The following is a 17500-nucleotide window of genomic DNA, read 5'->3' on the forward strand; positions in this document are numbered from 1 at the left end:
TCCCCTCCAGATCCACCCACCGTGGAACCCATGTTCACAGAGATGCGGCAAGGCCTGGGTCGCAACATAGTGATGAACTGCAGGGTGCTGCGGGCCTACCCGTCCCGGGTCCTCTCCTACGAGTGGAGGCTGGCCGGCAGGGTCCTGCGCACGGGCCACTTTGATTCCCAGGACTCCACAGAGTACAGCGTGAGCAGCCTGGCGCGCGAGGGATACGGGGTCTACAACTGCAGTATAATGAACGAGGCCGGTACGGGGAGGTGCAGTTTCCTCGTCACAGGTAAAAAAAGAAAAACTCACCAATCTTTAAGGCAGGGGTGTCCCAAATTGGCCCTTCCACTCCTGGCAGACCTTGTTGGTATTAAAACTGATGGGTTTAGCTGGGGCATACATGCTTTTATTTTCTGCTACATAAGTACCAAGTATATATATATATATATATATATATATATATATATATATATATATATATATATATATATATAGAGAGAGAGAGAGAGAGAGAGAGAGAGAGAGAGAGAGAGAGAGAGAGAGAGAGAGAGAGAGAGAGAGAGAGAGAGAGAGAGAGAGAGTGTTTATTTGCAGAGATTGCATTCCGATGGTATGCATTCCAAACAAAGGCTTGCCAGGGAGTAATGGGTATGACTTAGACACCCCCTTGACAATACAATGCCCTTCACTGATTATATCTGTATTCATAATAAGTAGTGAGGTGGAATCCCCTGCTGTATAACAGGATCTCAATACTACAGGGGCACCTCTGTTTTGATATAATGAGAGGCAAAACCTGGTATATATTTAGTGCAGTTTAACAGCGCCTGCTCTGTGGTGTTTTGATTGCTTTCATTGAATCCGGGGGACCCTGGGAGAGAGCGGCTGGCACTATCGACTCATGAGGTGTCTTAATGAGCTGGACACTGATCCACTGGGACTGGGGTGATTAGGGCCTGGCAGCATGTTTCTGCTAGACGGCAATTTATATTTTTCAAGTGCATCGTGGCGAGTGAAGATGACCCTTTCCCTGCTGAAGTTCTGCATTGTTTCCAAGAGCTTTGTTTGAAAGGTGTTATATTAGTTAATATGATGTGTGTAGGGTGTCTCTTATTATTGTAAGAGATGGGCAAGAGACCGCAAAACTGACCGGTTCTGTCTGTTCAAGCTGTGCAAAAGAAATTCTGTTACATAAGAGACACCCCACACATGATGTATTAACTGACTGTAAATCAGCAAACAGTGTACTCATGAACTGGTATGCGGTGCACAGGATGACATCTATTCACAAGATATGAGGCGCTGGGGTTTTGACAAGCCCTTTACAGTGATTGGTTCATTTCTCATGCGTGATATATAAGGTAAAAAATAAAACATTGGATGCTACCGCTAATCAGGTTTAGAGGTGAAATTGTCTCTGTCTGTGCAGCCAATATACTGCAGCTAAAAACATACAATTCCGATTTTGATAATGCCATTGTCATACGCGTCACTGTAAATACACATTTTACCAAATATCTTAATTAAAAATATAAAGGTTTGAATAGATAATAGCACAACGTGTTCTGTAATGAATGTGCACGTTGTGCTTTTCCCATTTCATGGTACCGGAGCCTATGACTGTGAGAAGGGGTTCATTACGTGCAATAAGAGCGGATGGACAGGTGCACAGCTGTGCATTCTGCACTTGAGATTTTTATTAAAATTGCCATTGCAGGAATCACTACATTACTAATTGAACAGGTGTGTGTTTGTTTTCTAATTGCAGTATGTTTTCAATATCTGTTACTGTTACTGTTAAACTTGCTTTGAGGTCCTGGAGATTCATATTTTCAGAAGTCAAAGAATTCCAATGCGTGGATTGATTGTGATTTAAGCCCAGGGGCGTGCTTCTATATTTACGTGAGCAGCAGCAATGATCAATCAAATGGGACAGTTTGCAGAGCTGCCAACAGTTTGAAAATGCCAGTGAATTAGTAACAAACTTGTCATTATGATTACAGCCTATGAATCAACAGGTGTTGAAAATGGAAAGGGGTTAAAGTAAATGTCTTTGTACTGCTGCCCTTCGTTTTGTCTTGCATCTTCTAATCTGAGTGCAGTAAAACATAATAATAATAATAATAATAACACTGCAGCCAGCTGCTGTATACAGCTTGTGTTATTAGGGTTATTACCGTTCTAGTCAGTGCCTGTAGTGTAGACCATAACATTTATCAACCAAGGAGAGCTGTTTGTCATTAAACAACGCAAACTCGTTCATTTGCGCCCGACTTTCCTTATTCTCTTGAATTATTTAAGCAGGAGTTACAAATGAGTCTGTTCAAGAGATTGTAAATTTGGATTGGAAAATAAAGATGCGCTGATTAAAGCTTGATTGCCTTTCTGGGTGTATTTAGCCAGTCTTGCTGTGCTTTTGGTTGCAAGGGAAGTCAACACGGCACAAGCGAAGGACCCTGTTGCATCCACAGAGCCCTCACTATGCTCTGGGCGATCAGCTCCCATGGCTGGCTCTCCATGTTGTGTGTGACAGGACTGGGCTCAGTGAGGATCTGCACATGTCAGCATAGTGTACTAGTTGGGTTTGCTGGGTTTGCTTTGATCCAGTGCCACTGTATAACTAGCAGCATCTCTCCAGATACCAATCTGGAAAAATATAATATCTTTGGTTATTTTAATATTAATAGATGGGGTGGCAGATGGCTTGGAGGTCATTCACAGGCTCTAGTATAGTATAGTATAGGGAGCCAGTGGAGGGTGCGAAGCAGAGGGGTAGCATGAGAGCAGCCAAGAGTTTCTCTGTGTCTTGCTGTAGACAGTTAGAGGTGATTGCATTTTTTTACCTACCTACTTAACTTCCTATCTACATACCTACATACAAACATACCTTTATAAGTACATACGTATGAACATACACACACACACATACATAGGCATGCATGCATGTATACATACATACATACATACATGCATGCACACATACTATACACAAAGCACAGCATACAGCGAAATGTTATATATTAAAAAAACAAATACCTTGGTGATGGATTCATTAATGGTTTTTGAACCGCTGTACAAACAGAGGAGCTCCCGGCCGCACCGCAAACGAGACCCTTTGATTATCCAGGGATGTGCTTCTCCCAGCGATCATGAGATAGGCACACTTTTCATCCCATCCTGGTGTGGCAAGTGAATGAATTGCAGCCATAATTTGCAATATATTTGGCCCTTGACAACTGCAAGAGTAATGGAAGTACAGGGCAAAGCAATATTGAATTCAGCGGGGTATGTGAACTTGAAAATTTCATATTCCCATCAATTATTTATGAGGAAGGAGTCAGGCTTTGGCAGGAGCCAGTTGTCTTTAATGGGTTTACTTGCGGGAGAATAATGTGTACCGGAGTGTGCTGTAAGTGTTTCACTGGCCCCCAGACACACCTGAGGCAGTGGAACACTAACTAGCAGTGTGCAGCACTGGATGACAAACCTCACGCTGTTTGAAAGGCTGCCGTTTAATTCAGCCTCCTCAGGCTTTGGATGAAGCTGAAGCTCGAAACCAAAAACGAGATGGATGATTCAAAGCCATCAGTAAAACAAATGATCAGAGCCTATCAGACCCTCGCCTCGCTTCGCTGTTTTCAAATTATTAAAACACTGAAGCTGCTGCTGAAGCACATTTGAAGCCGTGAACTGGGGCTTCAACTCTGACGCCAGAGTCATGTTCCTAATTGATCCAGGTGAGAATAATGCTGCATGTTTCTGTGTATACTGTAACATTGTCAACTAGTTTCTGGTGCACGTTACATAAAGAATGAATTATTAACTTGAAGAATGTGCCATACAGCGCTGTCCTGTTCTTCAGTGTGTTTCTGAGGACGGGGGTTCAGGGGTACACTGTTTGAAATACACGAGTAAAGAAGGTGCTGTTACAGTCTATTTATTAGTGCTGAGATGCATCATTAAAACTGGGGCTGCTGCTGCTAAGCCTCAGTGTCTTTGTATTTAGCACCAGGGCACGGAAGCCAACAGGGATAATTGAAGATATTTGGGTTGCATTATATTTCCGGTACTGGAGTGCATGGTGTGGAATTTGTGGTGCAGCGCCTGGTGTAAAATTAGACACAAAAAGTAAAGAAAAAACATATTTCAGGTGACAGCAAATGCACAGCTTGATTTGCTTGGGAGATGGTATTACTAATGGCAAGTCCACTGCCAGTAAATAGGGTGCCGAACTATATCTGGAAATCAAGTACAGCACGCGCACAAAATTGTAGACATGACGGAAATCGGAGAACATTACAGTCTTGTATGGGGCGCTCTTTGCTCTGTAATAAAATGCCCAATCAGACGACAGATCTTTGGATGGCTGAGGTGATTTACTGATGACTCTGATTCTTTCACGCATATGACTTCCTAGATAATTGGATTTTCAGGATATTGCTCAAAACAGATCGCGTTCTTCAAAATTAACATAAGCAAAAAAAATGAAAGAAAATGGGATCAGAAGAAAATGAAATTAGACTGAACCTTTGCAAACACTGTTTGATGAAGTTTTAATGGAACACAGATGAGGCTGTGCGTTGTCAGAATCCTCCACCCCTGCTTTAGCTCCATTAACAGTGTTTTTGATTCTCTGGCCCCCTCCCCAGCGACTTGCCAGGAGAGTGTGTTCTGTAAGGTAAGTGTTTTGTGCCTCTGCCCAGTGTGAGCTATCAATAAAGCATTAAATGAGTCTGGGCGTCCTTCCAAGGCTATCTAAAGCACTTCCATGAAAACCTTGTGGTGCTGGCTCTTTTTTTGATGCTGGCTATTTTTTCGGGATTGTTAACACTGCTTTCGATCGTGTCGTTGAAATTAAGATCGATTTGTTTGGCAGCAACTCTTATAGACGTTGCTACAGCAACGCCATGAAATAGCCTTTGGTTTTTTTTTTGTTTGTTTGTTTTATTACAGCTTATGTTTTAGTATATGAAATAGGAATGGAATGACGCTAGTAAATAGTAGTATTTTGTTACCAGTTTGATGCCAGTCACATTGTTTTATTCCTAAGGTTGCTTTGGATACTGTATATCCACACCTATATGCCTAGCCGATGTGGAATGCAGCATTGTGATTCTGGTATAGAACAAGCTGTGGAGGATGCATTGTGATTCAATGCATTGAACTGTGGAACACCGTTCATGTTTAGAACTACAGATGTTATAGGTCTTTAAAGTGGATGACATGTAAAAGGTCGCATTTGTTTTAGCATTTGTATTGATAGTCACGTGACATTGTTTGTCCTGTATCTCCAAGTCAGGTACTCTGCTGCTTGAAAGCTTGGCACTGCTGACAACACCCATCATTCTCTCTACACAAGAAGCCATAGAACAGAGTGGACCAGTCATAGTCCCCTTGGTAATTTCTCATGAAGATTTACCTGGCAGGCATCCAGGCTCGTTTAAGGCTTCTCTGAGTAACTGTCCACAGCGCGTTACCCTGTGCAAATAAACTTTCAATAAAATAAACACCCATTTCAGTTTCTGTTTTTAAGCTTGCATCGCTCAGCAGCTTCGGCTTCCCTTTCTCGAGTGTTTATGTTCATGTTGAGGATGATGCCGTGTGTTTGTAATGTGGCAAGTTCACTTTTAATGGAGCTGTGTACCTTGAAAGGGTCAGAAAAGAGCAGAAACACGTGAATCAACTAGTAAATAACAAGTGTACATTTTGCCAGCAGTTCAAATAAGGGAATAGCCACTAGAAACCCACAAAAGCTCACCAAGCTTAATAAAATCTTGTAAAAGCTTGACATGAAGGTATATCATTTGGGATTCCACATTCAGTTGAAATAAACCTTCACTACACCTTTTCCTATAAATCCTCAGTGAATCTTGTATGTATCTACCGCTATATCTTGATCCCGAACAAAGTAAGTATTTATTATTTCCGACTGGATTATTAAGATATACATGTATAAAAATGCTTGGATCTCAGAGATAAATTCAGGAATGCTGATTTTTTTTATCAAAAAATATTTTGTAATAAAAATGCAGCTAAAAAGGAGATTCAGTACGCTTCAAAAAAGAGACGTTTCAAAGAGGTGAAGCGACACAAGATAAAAGGGCTTTTAGACAGTATAAGACAGCATTGAACAATATAGAATTGAATTATAAACCATTGGACTTTATAGCATTGAACAATATAGAATTGAACTATATAGCATTGAACAATATAGCATTGAACTATATAGCATTGAACAATATAGCATTGAGCTATATAGCATTGAACAATATAGCGTTGAACTATATAGCATTGAACAATATAGAATTGAACTATATAGCATTGGACTATATAGCATTGAACTATATAGCATTGAACAATATAGCATTGAACAATATAGCATTGAACAATATAGCATTGAACTATATAGCATTGAACAATATAGCATTGAACTATATAGCATTGAACAATATAGCATTGAACAATATAGCATTGAACAATATAGCATTGAACAATATAGCATTGAACAATATAGCATTGAACAATATAGCATTGAACAATATAGCATTGAACTATATAGCATTGAACAATATAGCATTGAACAATATAGCATTGAACAGCATAGCATTGAGCTATATAGCATTGAACAGCATAGCATTGAACAAAGTAGAAGTCAAAGTGTTTGTTTTTCAGGCCAGGCCTACGCGCCCGAGTTCTACTATGACACCTACAACCCACTGTGGCAGAACCGGCTCCGTGTCTACTCATACAGCCTGCAGTGGACCCAGATGAACCCCAATGCAGTGGACCGCATTCTTGCATATCGCTTGGGCATTAGGCAGGTGAGAGAAAACAAGAAAGGCTTCAGAAATGTCTTTGGCCATGCCTTCTGTATCTTTTTGTTTTGGTATGAATTGTGCCAGAAGAGAGAGGTTGTGTGAGACGACCCACAGGTCCAGGAAGCTAATTTTCACATGTGTAATGTGTGAGTGTCGGGGTGCAGTTTCACATGTTGGGGGATCCTTAGAGGATCACAGTTGTGTTCTGTTCTCAGTTTAGTTTTTTCCTTTTGTTTGATTTTTTTTTTAACTCTTCCCTTCCTTGAGAAAGATGGTTCTGATATTCCGATGTTTAGTACACTGAAGAAAGAGCTACCGTCAACTTGACTAATTTCATTTAGTTTTATTGTAGAATTTATATTGTTGAATGTTAATTTTCTTTTATATATATCTATATATATATTGTGTCATCTCCAGTGATTTTTACCCTGGTTTTCTCCTCAATTTGGAATGCCCAATTATTACTTTTATCCCGGTTCACCGCTGCAGCTTCTGCGCTGACTTGGGAAATGGTGGCAGACATACGTGTCCTCAGAAACTTGTCCTGCCAAGCCGTCTTTTTTCGCTCTGCAGGCCTACAGCGAAGCCACCAGACCCATAATGCCGGAGGACGGCCACAGGAGTCTCTGGTGCGCGGTGAACCAAGGATTACCGTGCCGGCCTGAACCCTCCCCACCCGGGCGGTGCTCAGCCAATTGTGCAACGCCCCCTGGAAACTACCAGTCATGGTCGGAAATGACAGATTCAAACCTGCGATTTCCAGGCTATAGGACGCATCCTGCACTCCATGCAGAGCGCCTTTCCTGGATGCACCACTCGGGAGTCTCTAATGTGAATTTTCTAAATCGATGCAGATAATTGGTGTGCACTCTATGAGGCTGTAGTTACCATGTATCATGTGTTTGGGCTATGTAAGTCATGACTTTAATCTGCTAACTTTATTTGACAACTTTGGGACATTGCCAGGGAGAGCAAACCACAGCGCTGTCTTTGACAGCTTTGACATGCGAGGCTGTCTCTGTTCTGGAATAAAGCCCAGAGCTGGTTACAGCCAGTCCTCTTGAGATTGCTCTCTAGCTCCCTTCAGGGGAACACAGCATCTCTTTAAGGAGGGAACACGGCTGATCGTTTTGCTACAAGTATAATCGTAATGTTCCCAGCAAAAAGCCAGTTTGGACTGTGCCTCCTAAAAGCAGCACAAGCTAAATAAATGAGTGCTTTGGGCTTGGTAAGTGTAACAGTCATTTACTTGTGTTTGTTCTTTACTTTATATAGATCAGTAGCATGCAGATTTATTAGACAACCTCACGATGTGTCATTCATATCCTATATATACTTGCTTGCGTCAAAACCTCTGGGTGTGAGAATTTCATTTTAGCCATCAGTGATATAGAATCAGTAGGCACTTGTGTGGAAATGTTAGACCACTTTGTGCTTTAATTAGGCATCTTAAACAACAACGTTATCAATTAGCTGTAATTTGTCTCCTTTGTCAATTTTCACTTACAGTGGTTTGATTTAACATGCACAGCACATGAACACAACGGCTGTTGTAATGCATTTGCACACGGCTGGATGTATATAAAATCACCTTGAACCTGTTCCTCAAGCTGCTGATACGCTGATCTGCAGAAGGCAGAATTGTTTAACATGCTTGCATTGCAAGGAGTGATCCATTACTTTACAATATTTGTTGGTTGATCTAACATTACAATATGTGCATTACTGGAAAGCACAGCACTGCTCATTGGGCCTGGTTAAATTCACTTATTGATTCAATTATTCATGGGGCTGGTTAAATTACTTATTGATTCAGTTATTCATGGGGCCTGGTTAAATTCACTTATTGATTCAGTTATTCATAGGGCCTGGTTAAATTCACTTATTGATTCAGTTATTCATAGGGCCTGGTTAAATTCACTTATTGATTCAGTTATTCATAGGGCCTGGTTAAATTCACTTATTGATTCAGTTATTCATAGGGCCTGGTTAAATTCACTTATTGATTCAGTTATTCATAGGGCCTGGTTAAATTCACTTATTGATTCAGTTATTCATAGGGCCTGGTTAAATTCACTTATTGATTCAGTTATTCATAGGGCCTGGTTAAATTCACTTATTGATTCAGTTATTCATAGGGGCTGGTTAAACTCACTTATTGATTCAGTTATTCATAGGGCTGGTTAAATTCACTTATTGATTCAGTTATTCATAGGGGCTGGTTAAATTCACTTATTGATTCAGTTATTCATAGGGCCTGGTTAAACTCACTTATTGATTCAGTTATTCATAGGGCCTGGTTAAATTCACTTATTGATTCAGTTATTCATAGGGCCTGGTTAAATTCACTTATTGATTCAGTTATTCATAGGGCTGGTTAAATTCACTTATTGATTCAGTTATTCATAGGGCCTGGTTAAATTCACTTATTGATTCAGTTATTCATAGGGCCTGGTTAAATTCACTTATTGATTCAGTTATTCATAGGGGCTGGTTAAATTCACTTATTGATTCAGTTATTCATAGGGCCTGGTTAAATTCACTTATTGATTCAGTTATTCATAGGGCCTGGTTAAATTCACTTATTGATTCAGTTATTCATAGGGCCTGGTTAAACTCACTTATTGATTCAGTTATTCATAGGGGCTGGTTAAACTCACTTATTGATTCAGTTATTCATAGGGGCTGGTTAAATTCACTTATTGATTCAGTTATTCATAGGGCCTGGTTAAATTCACTTATTGATTCAGTTATTCATAGGGCCTGGTTAAATTCACTTATTGATTCAGTTATTCATAGGGCCTGGTTAAATTCACTTATTGATTCAGTTATTCATAGGGCCTGGTTAAATTCACTTATTGATTCAGTTATTCATAGGGCCTGGTTAAATTCACTTATTGATTCAGTTATTCATAGGGCCTGGTTAAATTCACTTATTGATTCAGTTATTCATAGGGCCTGGTTAAATTCACTTATTGATTCAGTTATTCATAGGGCCTGGTTAAATTCACTTATTGATTCAGTTATTCATAGGGCCTGGTTAAATTCACTTATTGATTCAGTTATTCATAGGGCCTGGTTAAATTCACTTATTGATTCAGTTATTCATAGGGCCTGGTTAAATTCACTTATTGATTCAGTTATTCATAGGGCCTGGTTAAATTCACTTATTGATTCAGTTATTCATAGGGCCTGGTTAAATTCACTTATTGATTCAGTTATTCATAGGGCCTGGTTAAATTCACTTATTGATTCAGTTATTCATAGGGCCTGGTTAAATTCACTTATTGATTCAGTTATTCATAGGGCCTGGTTAAATTCACTTATTGATTCAGTTATTCATAGGGCCTGGTTAAATTCACTTATTGATTCAGTTATTCATAGGGCCTGGTTAAATTCACTTATTGATTCAGTTATTCATAGGGCCTGGTTAAATTCACTTATTGATTCAGTTATTCATAGGGCCTGGTTAAATTCACTTATTGATTCAGTTATTCATAGGGCCTGGTTAAACTCACTTATTGATTCAGTTATTCATAGGGCCTGGTTAAATTCACTTATTGATTCAGTTATTCATAGGGCCTGGTTAAATTCACTTATTGATTCAGTTATTCATAGGGCCTGGTTAAATTCACTTATTGATTCAGTTATTCATAGGGCCTGGTTAAACTCACTTATTGATTCAGTTATTCATAGGGCCTGGTTAAATTCACTTATTGATTCAGTTATTCATAGGGCCTGGTTAAATTCACTTATTGATTCAGTTATTCATAGGGCCTGGTTAAATTCACTTATTGATTCAGTTATTCATAGGGCCTGGTTAAATTCACTTATTGATTCAGTTATTCATAGGGCCTGGTTAAATTCACTTATTGATTCAGTTATTCATAGGGCCTGGTTAAATTCACTTATTGATTCAGTTATTCATAGGGCCTGGTTAAACTCACTTATTGATTCAGTTATTCATAGGGCCTGGTTAAATTCACTTATTGATTCAGTTATTCATAGGGCCTGGTTAAATTCACTTATTGATTCAGTTATTCATAGGGCCTGGTTAAATTCACTTATTGATTCAGTTATTCATAGGGGCTGGTTAAACTCACTTATTGATTCAGTTATTCATAGGGCCTGGTTAAATTCACTTATTGATTCAGTTATTCATAGGGCCTGGTTAAACTCACTTATTGATTCAGTTATTCATAGGGCCTGGTTAAATTCACTTATTGATTCAGTTATTCATGGGGCTGGTTAAATTCACTTATTGATTCAGTTATTCATAGGGCCTGGTTAAATTCACTTATTGATTCAGTTATTCATAGGGCCTGGTTAAACTCACTTATTGATTCAGTTATTCATAGGGCCTGGTTAAATTCACTTATTGATTCAGTTATTCATAGGGCCTGGTTAAATTCACTTATTGATTCAGTTATTCATAGGGCCTGGTTAAATTCACTTATTGATTCAGTTATTCATAGGGCCTGGTTAAATTCACTTATTGATTCAGTTATTCATAGGGCCTGGTTAAATTCACTTATTGATTCAGTTATTCATAGGGCCTGGTTAAATTCACTTATTGATTCAGTTATTCATAGGGCCTGGTTAAACTCACTTATTGATTCAGTTATTCATAGGGCCTGGTTAAATTCACTTATTGATTCAGTTATTCATAGGGCCTGGTTAAATTCACTTATTGATTCAGTTATTCATAGGGCCTGGTTAAATTCACTTATTGATTCAGTTATTCATAGGGCCTGGTTAAATTCACTTATTGATTCAGTTATTCATAGGGCCTGGTTAAATTCACTTATTGATTCAGTTATTCATAGGGCCTGGTTAAATTCACTTATTGATTCAGTTATTCATAGGGCCTGGTTAAATTCACTTATTGATTCAGTTATTCATAGGGCCTGGTTAAATTCACTTATTGATTCAGTTATTCATAGGGCCTGGTTAAACTCACTTATTGATTCAGTTATTCATAGGGCCTGGTTAAATTCACTTATTGATTCAGTTATTCATAGGGCCTGGTTAAATTCACTTATTGATTCAGTTATTCATAGGGCCTGGTTAAATTCACTTATTGATTCAGTTATTCATAGGGCCTGGTTAAATTCACTTATTGATTCAGTTATTCATAGGGCCTGGTTAAATTCACTTATTGATTCAGTTATTCATAGGGCCTGGTTAAATTCACTTATTGATTCAGTTATTCATAGGGCCTGGTTAAATTCACTTATTGATTCAGTTATTCATAGGGCCTGGTTAAATTCAGTATTTATAAAGTAACAGCAGATTCCGTGTGCTAATTTTACTAGGTTAATAATAAAAAATAAATAATAATCTTGAATAAGTGGACTGAGCACAAACTCAACATAAACGTGTATTCTTTCTATACATTATTCTCGTGTCTAATTCCATATTCCACACACAGATTGAAAGGAAGCAGCTCTGAGAAGGAGAGCTTGTGATTTCCAATGCTTCTCAACAGTGTGTATCTGTGTAAAGGCTACGTTCTCTTTCAGGACAGGTGGCTTATCTATATTTGTGCAAGAAGCCCGTTGGAGGCCCTGATACGATCAGCGCTGCTTGTTTATTGCGGCGCAGTAGACAGGAGCCCCAACAGTGCTTAAGATGTTAGGCCAAGCTTGTCATGGATTTGTTTAGCAGGAGTTTGTTTAAAATGTCACGTGTTTAACATGCTGATTTGTGTGTTGATCGGTTTGCAGGAGGACTGCAAGACCAACTGGCCACTGGAATTGTTCCTCAATGCCTGCCCTCTCAGCGTCTTCGCTAGATTTGCATTCGGACTATTATTATGTGTAACACATGTAGTGGTAAATAAAGAGGCAGGGCTGGCATCAAAGGGAGCTTGTACAGCATGTGGAGCTAATTGGCAAGCTTCCCCCCTACACTGCCCATGCAAGTCTCAAATGTACCCAGGCAGAAAGCTTCCTCTAGGCAGTGTGAGGATAATTTAGTCCCCTGCCCCCCTCAAACAGCGCAAATATTGCTTTGCAGTGTTTACAATGACATTCTAAATAAGAGCAAATATTAACCCTGTAACGCCCAAGCATTTCTGAAATGAGAGAAGCTGCTTTATTATGTAACTACATTCCTTTTCTTGTTTTTCCCTCTCCGGCAGCGTAAAATGTACTGCATTTGAAAACTTCTGACTTGTGAGGCTGGATTTAAAAAAGAATAATATACAGTGGTAGCTAAGCATTGTATCATATGTGATATAGAATGGGATTACAGGGTTAGAATCATTTTATTTAGCTTTTATTTAGAATCTGATTGTAAATCAGGCACACAGAGACCAGTTAATGAAAATGTTCATATAGTCACCCAGATGGGAGGTCAGCTGACCTTAGAGGGATCTGATCCACGAGCTTCACGACTCCACCCCCTGCCTCTCCACAATTCAGATCACTGAGACGCCAACACAGCAGACTCTATTAGAACCCAGCACAAATCCTTGACATCATTTCATCTTGTAACTGTCTTTCCTTTTAGAGCAACTGAGACCTCCATTGATTCTCTCTGTCTTAAAATCTATGCAGCCTGATTGCAGACGTTGTTATGGTCGATTCCTTCAAAGTGGCGCTCAGTTGACCGCCCCCCTGTCTTCCACATGCTTGTTGATTAGAAGCCTTCTCCAGTGCTTTTACTAGAAGCACGGTACCGAATCTCAAGCCTAATTATTTGTCTTTCTTTTATTCTTTCAACTGTGTATTATCTCTCAATTGCGATATGATCTAGGGTTTCTGCAAATCTCAAGAGGCTTTCACGGCTTGCAGAATATTCTCAACTAAGTAAATCAAACCAAATGGGCACTAGATGAAAGGGCACCGACAACTATGGACGCGAGCAGCAGAATTGAGTACAGTCAGAGAACAGATTGTAATCGGAAGCCTACTTGTTGGTTGCTTTTGAAACGGACCTCAACACAAACTCAAGCTACCACACTGAAATCAAAACCGCAGGACTTTTGTGCTTACCTCACAGTGTTGGCCATCATTAAATAGAGTCTAGCCCTCCAGTTCCAGATCATTTACGCCCCACACATTGCTTTAGATGAGTCAGGAAGCTAATGCATAATACCACCTTGTTGGAATGGTTTTAATAACATGCAATAACGTTTGTTATCTCCACACAGGGATCGCACTGTGAGAGAAAGTGGAAATCATTAACCTTAATAGCACAAATACCCATACTGTAGTGTACTATATATTTACATACATTATACACACAACTTTTCAACCAATCAGATCGCGCCATCACAACATCTGCAACCAATCAGATATTTCACGACAAACTACAGCTTTTGATTTCGGTTAGTTTATGAAATGGAACTAGAGAAAAGCAAAAGGCAAAATGTATAGATTTATTATTGTTATTACTATTATTTTTGTATTTGTTTTGTCTAGATTTAGTCAAGCAGAAACCTTTAAAGGTATGTTTTTTAAAGTAATGGTGTATAAAAGGAGTGGTTAGTTTCTAAGTGCTGTGAACTCTGAAGTGAGCATTGTGAATTCTAATAAAGAACAAGCCTCTTCTAGTTGTTTATTTTAGAATTCCAAGTGTTTCACTCCGTACTTAAAAAAAACCCAAAACATATCGCTTAGGTATGCTGTAGTAAACTACAGTGCTCCCTGTCTATCCATACTATCTAAATATATTGTGGAAAACATTAATTACAGATAGGTTTGATGTCAGTTTATTTTTTAATGATATTATTCATTTTCTCTGTGAGAGAATTGGAGGTCGTAATGATTTTACTTGCAGTGTGTGGAACTAACACACACACACTGTTACAACCCCGTGGAACTAACACACACACACTGTTACAACCCCGTGGAACTACACACACACACACTGTTACAACCCCGTGGAACTAACACACACACACTGTTACAACCCTGTGGAACTACAACCCCGTGGAACTAACACACACACACTGTTACAACCCCGTGGAACTAACACACACACACTGTTACAACCCCGTGGAACTAACACACACACACTGTTACAACCCCGTGGAACTAACACACACACACTGTTACAACCCTGTGGAACTAACACACACACACTGTTACAACCCTGTGGAACTAACACACACACACTGTTACAACCCTGTGGAACTAATACACACACACTGTTACAACCCCGTGGAACTAACACACACACACTGTTACAACCCCGTGGAACTAACACACACACACTGTTACAACCCCGTGGAACTAACACACACACACTGTTACAACCCTGTGGAACTAACACACACACACTGTTACAACCCCGTGGAACTAACACACACACACTGTTACAACCCCGTGGAACTAACACACACACACACTGTTACAACCCCGTGGAACTAACACACACACACTGTTACAACACCCTGTGGAACTAACACACACACACTGTTACAACCCCGTGGAACTAACACACACACACTGTTACAACCCCGTGGAACTAACACACACACACACTGTTACAACCCTGTGGAACTAACACACACACACTGTTACAACCCTGTGGAAACTAACACACACACACTGTTACAACCCTGTGGAACTAAACACACACACTGTTACAACCCTGTGGAACTAACACACACACACTGTTACAACCCTGTGGAACTAACACACACACACTGTTACAACCCCGTGGAACTAACACACACACACTGTTACAACCCCGTGGAACTAACACACACACACACACTGTTACAACCCCGTGGAACTAACACACACACACTGTTACAACCCCGTGGAACTAACACACACACACTGTTACAACCCTGTGGAACTAACACACACACACTGTTACAACCCCGTGGAACTAACACACACACACTGTTACAACCCTGTGGAACTAACACACACACACTGTTACAACCCCGTGGAACTACACACACACACACACTGTTACAACCCCGTGGAACTAACACACACACACACACACTGTTACAACCCCGTGGAACTAACACACACACACTGTTACAACCCCGTGGAACTAACACACACACACACACTGTTACAACCCTGTGGAACTAACACACACACACTGTTACAACCCCGTGGAACTAACACACACACACTGTTACAACCCCGTGGAACACACACACACACACTGTTACAACCCCGTGGAACTAACACACACACACACACTGTGTGTACAATGTTGGGACACTAATTTGTGTGTGTGTGACCATAATGTTGGGGCACCTTGAACTGGTGTGTGTGTGTGACAAATGTTGGGGCACCTTGATTGTGTTGTGTGTGTGACAATTACAACCACCTTGAACTGTGTGTGTGCAATGTTGGGGCACCTTGATTGTGTGTGTGTGTGACACACACACACACACACTTTGTACTTGTTGTGTGTGTGTGTAAATGTTTGGGCTGTTTTGAACTGGAACTAACACACACACAAACACACACACACCACAACACATTGTTACAACCCCGTGGAACTAACACACACACACAATGTTACACAAAAACCACTGTGGTGCACCTTTGAATGGTTGTGTGTTACATGTTGGAAACCTAACACACACCACACATTTGTGTGTGTTGTGTGTTTTACACCCCGTGTGACAATGTTGGGGCACACTGTTTGTGTGTGTGGTGACAATGTTGGACACACCTTGATTGTGTGTACACACACACACAATGTTGGGGCACCTTGATTGTGTGTGTGAAACAATGTTTAGGGTACTTTTGATTGTGTGTTGTGATGTTGAGGTGTGTGGTGTGGGGGTGTGACAACACAAACCCGTGGAACTAACACACACACACACACACACACACAACAACACACACACACACACACACCCCGTGGAACCACACACACACACTGTTACAACCCCGTGGAATAACACACACAGTGTGACACTGTACCCCGTGGAAAAACACACACACACACACACACACACAGACACACACATTTACAACCCCGTGGAACTAACACACACACACACACACACACACACACACACACACAAACACACACACACACACACACACACACCATTTACAACCCCGTGGAACTAACACACACACACACACACACCCATGAAACTAACACACACACACACACACACACACACACACCACACACACACACACACACACACACCCCCATGGAACAAACAAACACACACACACGCACACACACACAGACACACACATTTACAACCCCGTGGAACTAACACACACACACACACACACACACACACACACACACACATTAAAACACCGTGGGAACTAACACACACACACACACACACACACACACACACACACTGTTACAATCCCATGGAACTAACATACACACACACACACACACACACACACACACACACACACACACACACACACACACTGACAATGTTGGGGCCTTGAGGTGGGTTACAACCCCGCAACTCCACTTAGGTTACTTGTGTTAGACCCTCCCTCCCTCCTCCATGGCTTACATAAATGACAGACTAGTTTACTTCAAACATTAACTGTAAACAACTGCAATTCATATATTTTCTTATTTAAAATTTGCACAAGAGAGAGAGTGAGAGAGAGAGAGATGATCTGATGGAGTGCATACATTTGTTTTTAATACACAGCAAATCACATCTGATAAATATGCAATTCAATAAATGACTTCTTTTAATTTAATAGTTGTGCCAA

General features: G+C 40.2%; 1 protein-coding gene across 1 annotated transcript in view; it reads left to right on the top strand.

Moving 5' to 3' along the window:
* Window positions 1–17500, top strand: part of LOC121330309 (MAM domain-containing glycosylphosphatidylinositol anchor protein 2-like) — a 164443-nt gene that overhangs the window by 109873 nt on the left and 37070 nt on the right. The window contains exons 9-10 of the mRNA XM_041276733.1: window positions 11–280; window positions 6664–6812. Of these exons, the coding sequence (XP_041132667.1) occupies window positions 11–280; window positions 6664–6812 (419 nt within the window). The remainder of the gene's footprint in view (window positions 1–10; window positions 281–6663; window positions 6813–17500) is intronic.

The sequence above is a fragment of the Polyodon spathula genome, chromosome 17 (genome assembly GCF_017654505.1).
Source record: "Polyodon spathula isolate WHYD16114869_AA chromosome 17, ASM1765450v1, whole genome shotgun sequence".
Classification (NCBI taxonomy): domain Eukaryota; kingdom Metazoa; phylum Chordata; class Actinopteri; order Acipenseriformes; family Polyodontidae; genus Polyodon; species Polyodon spathula.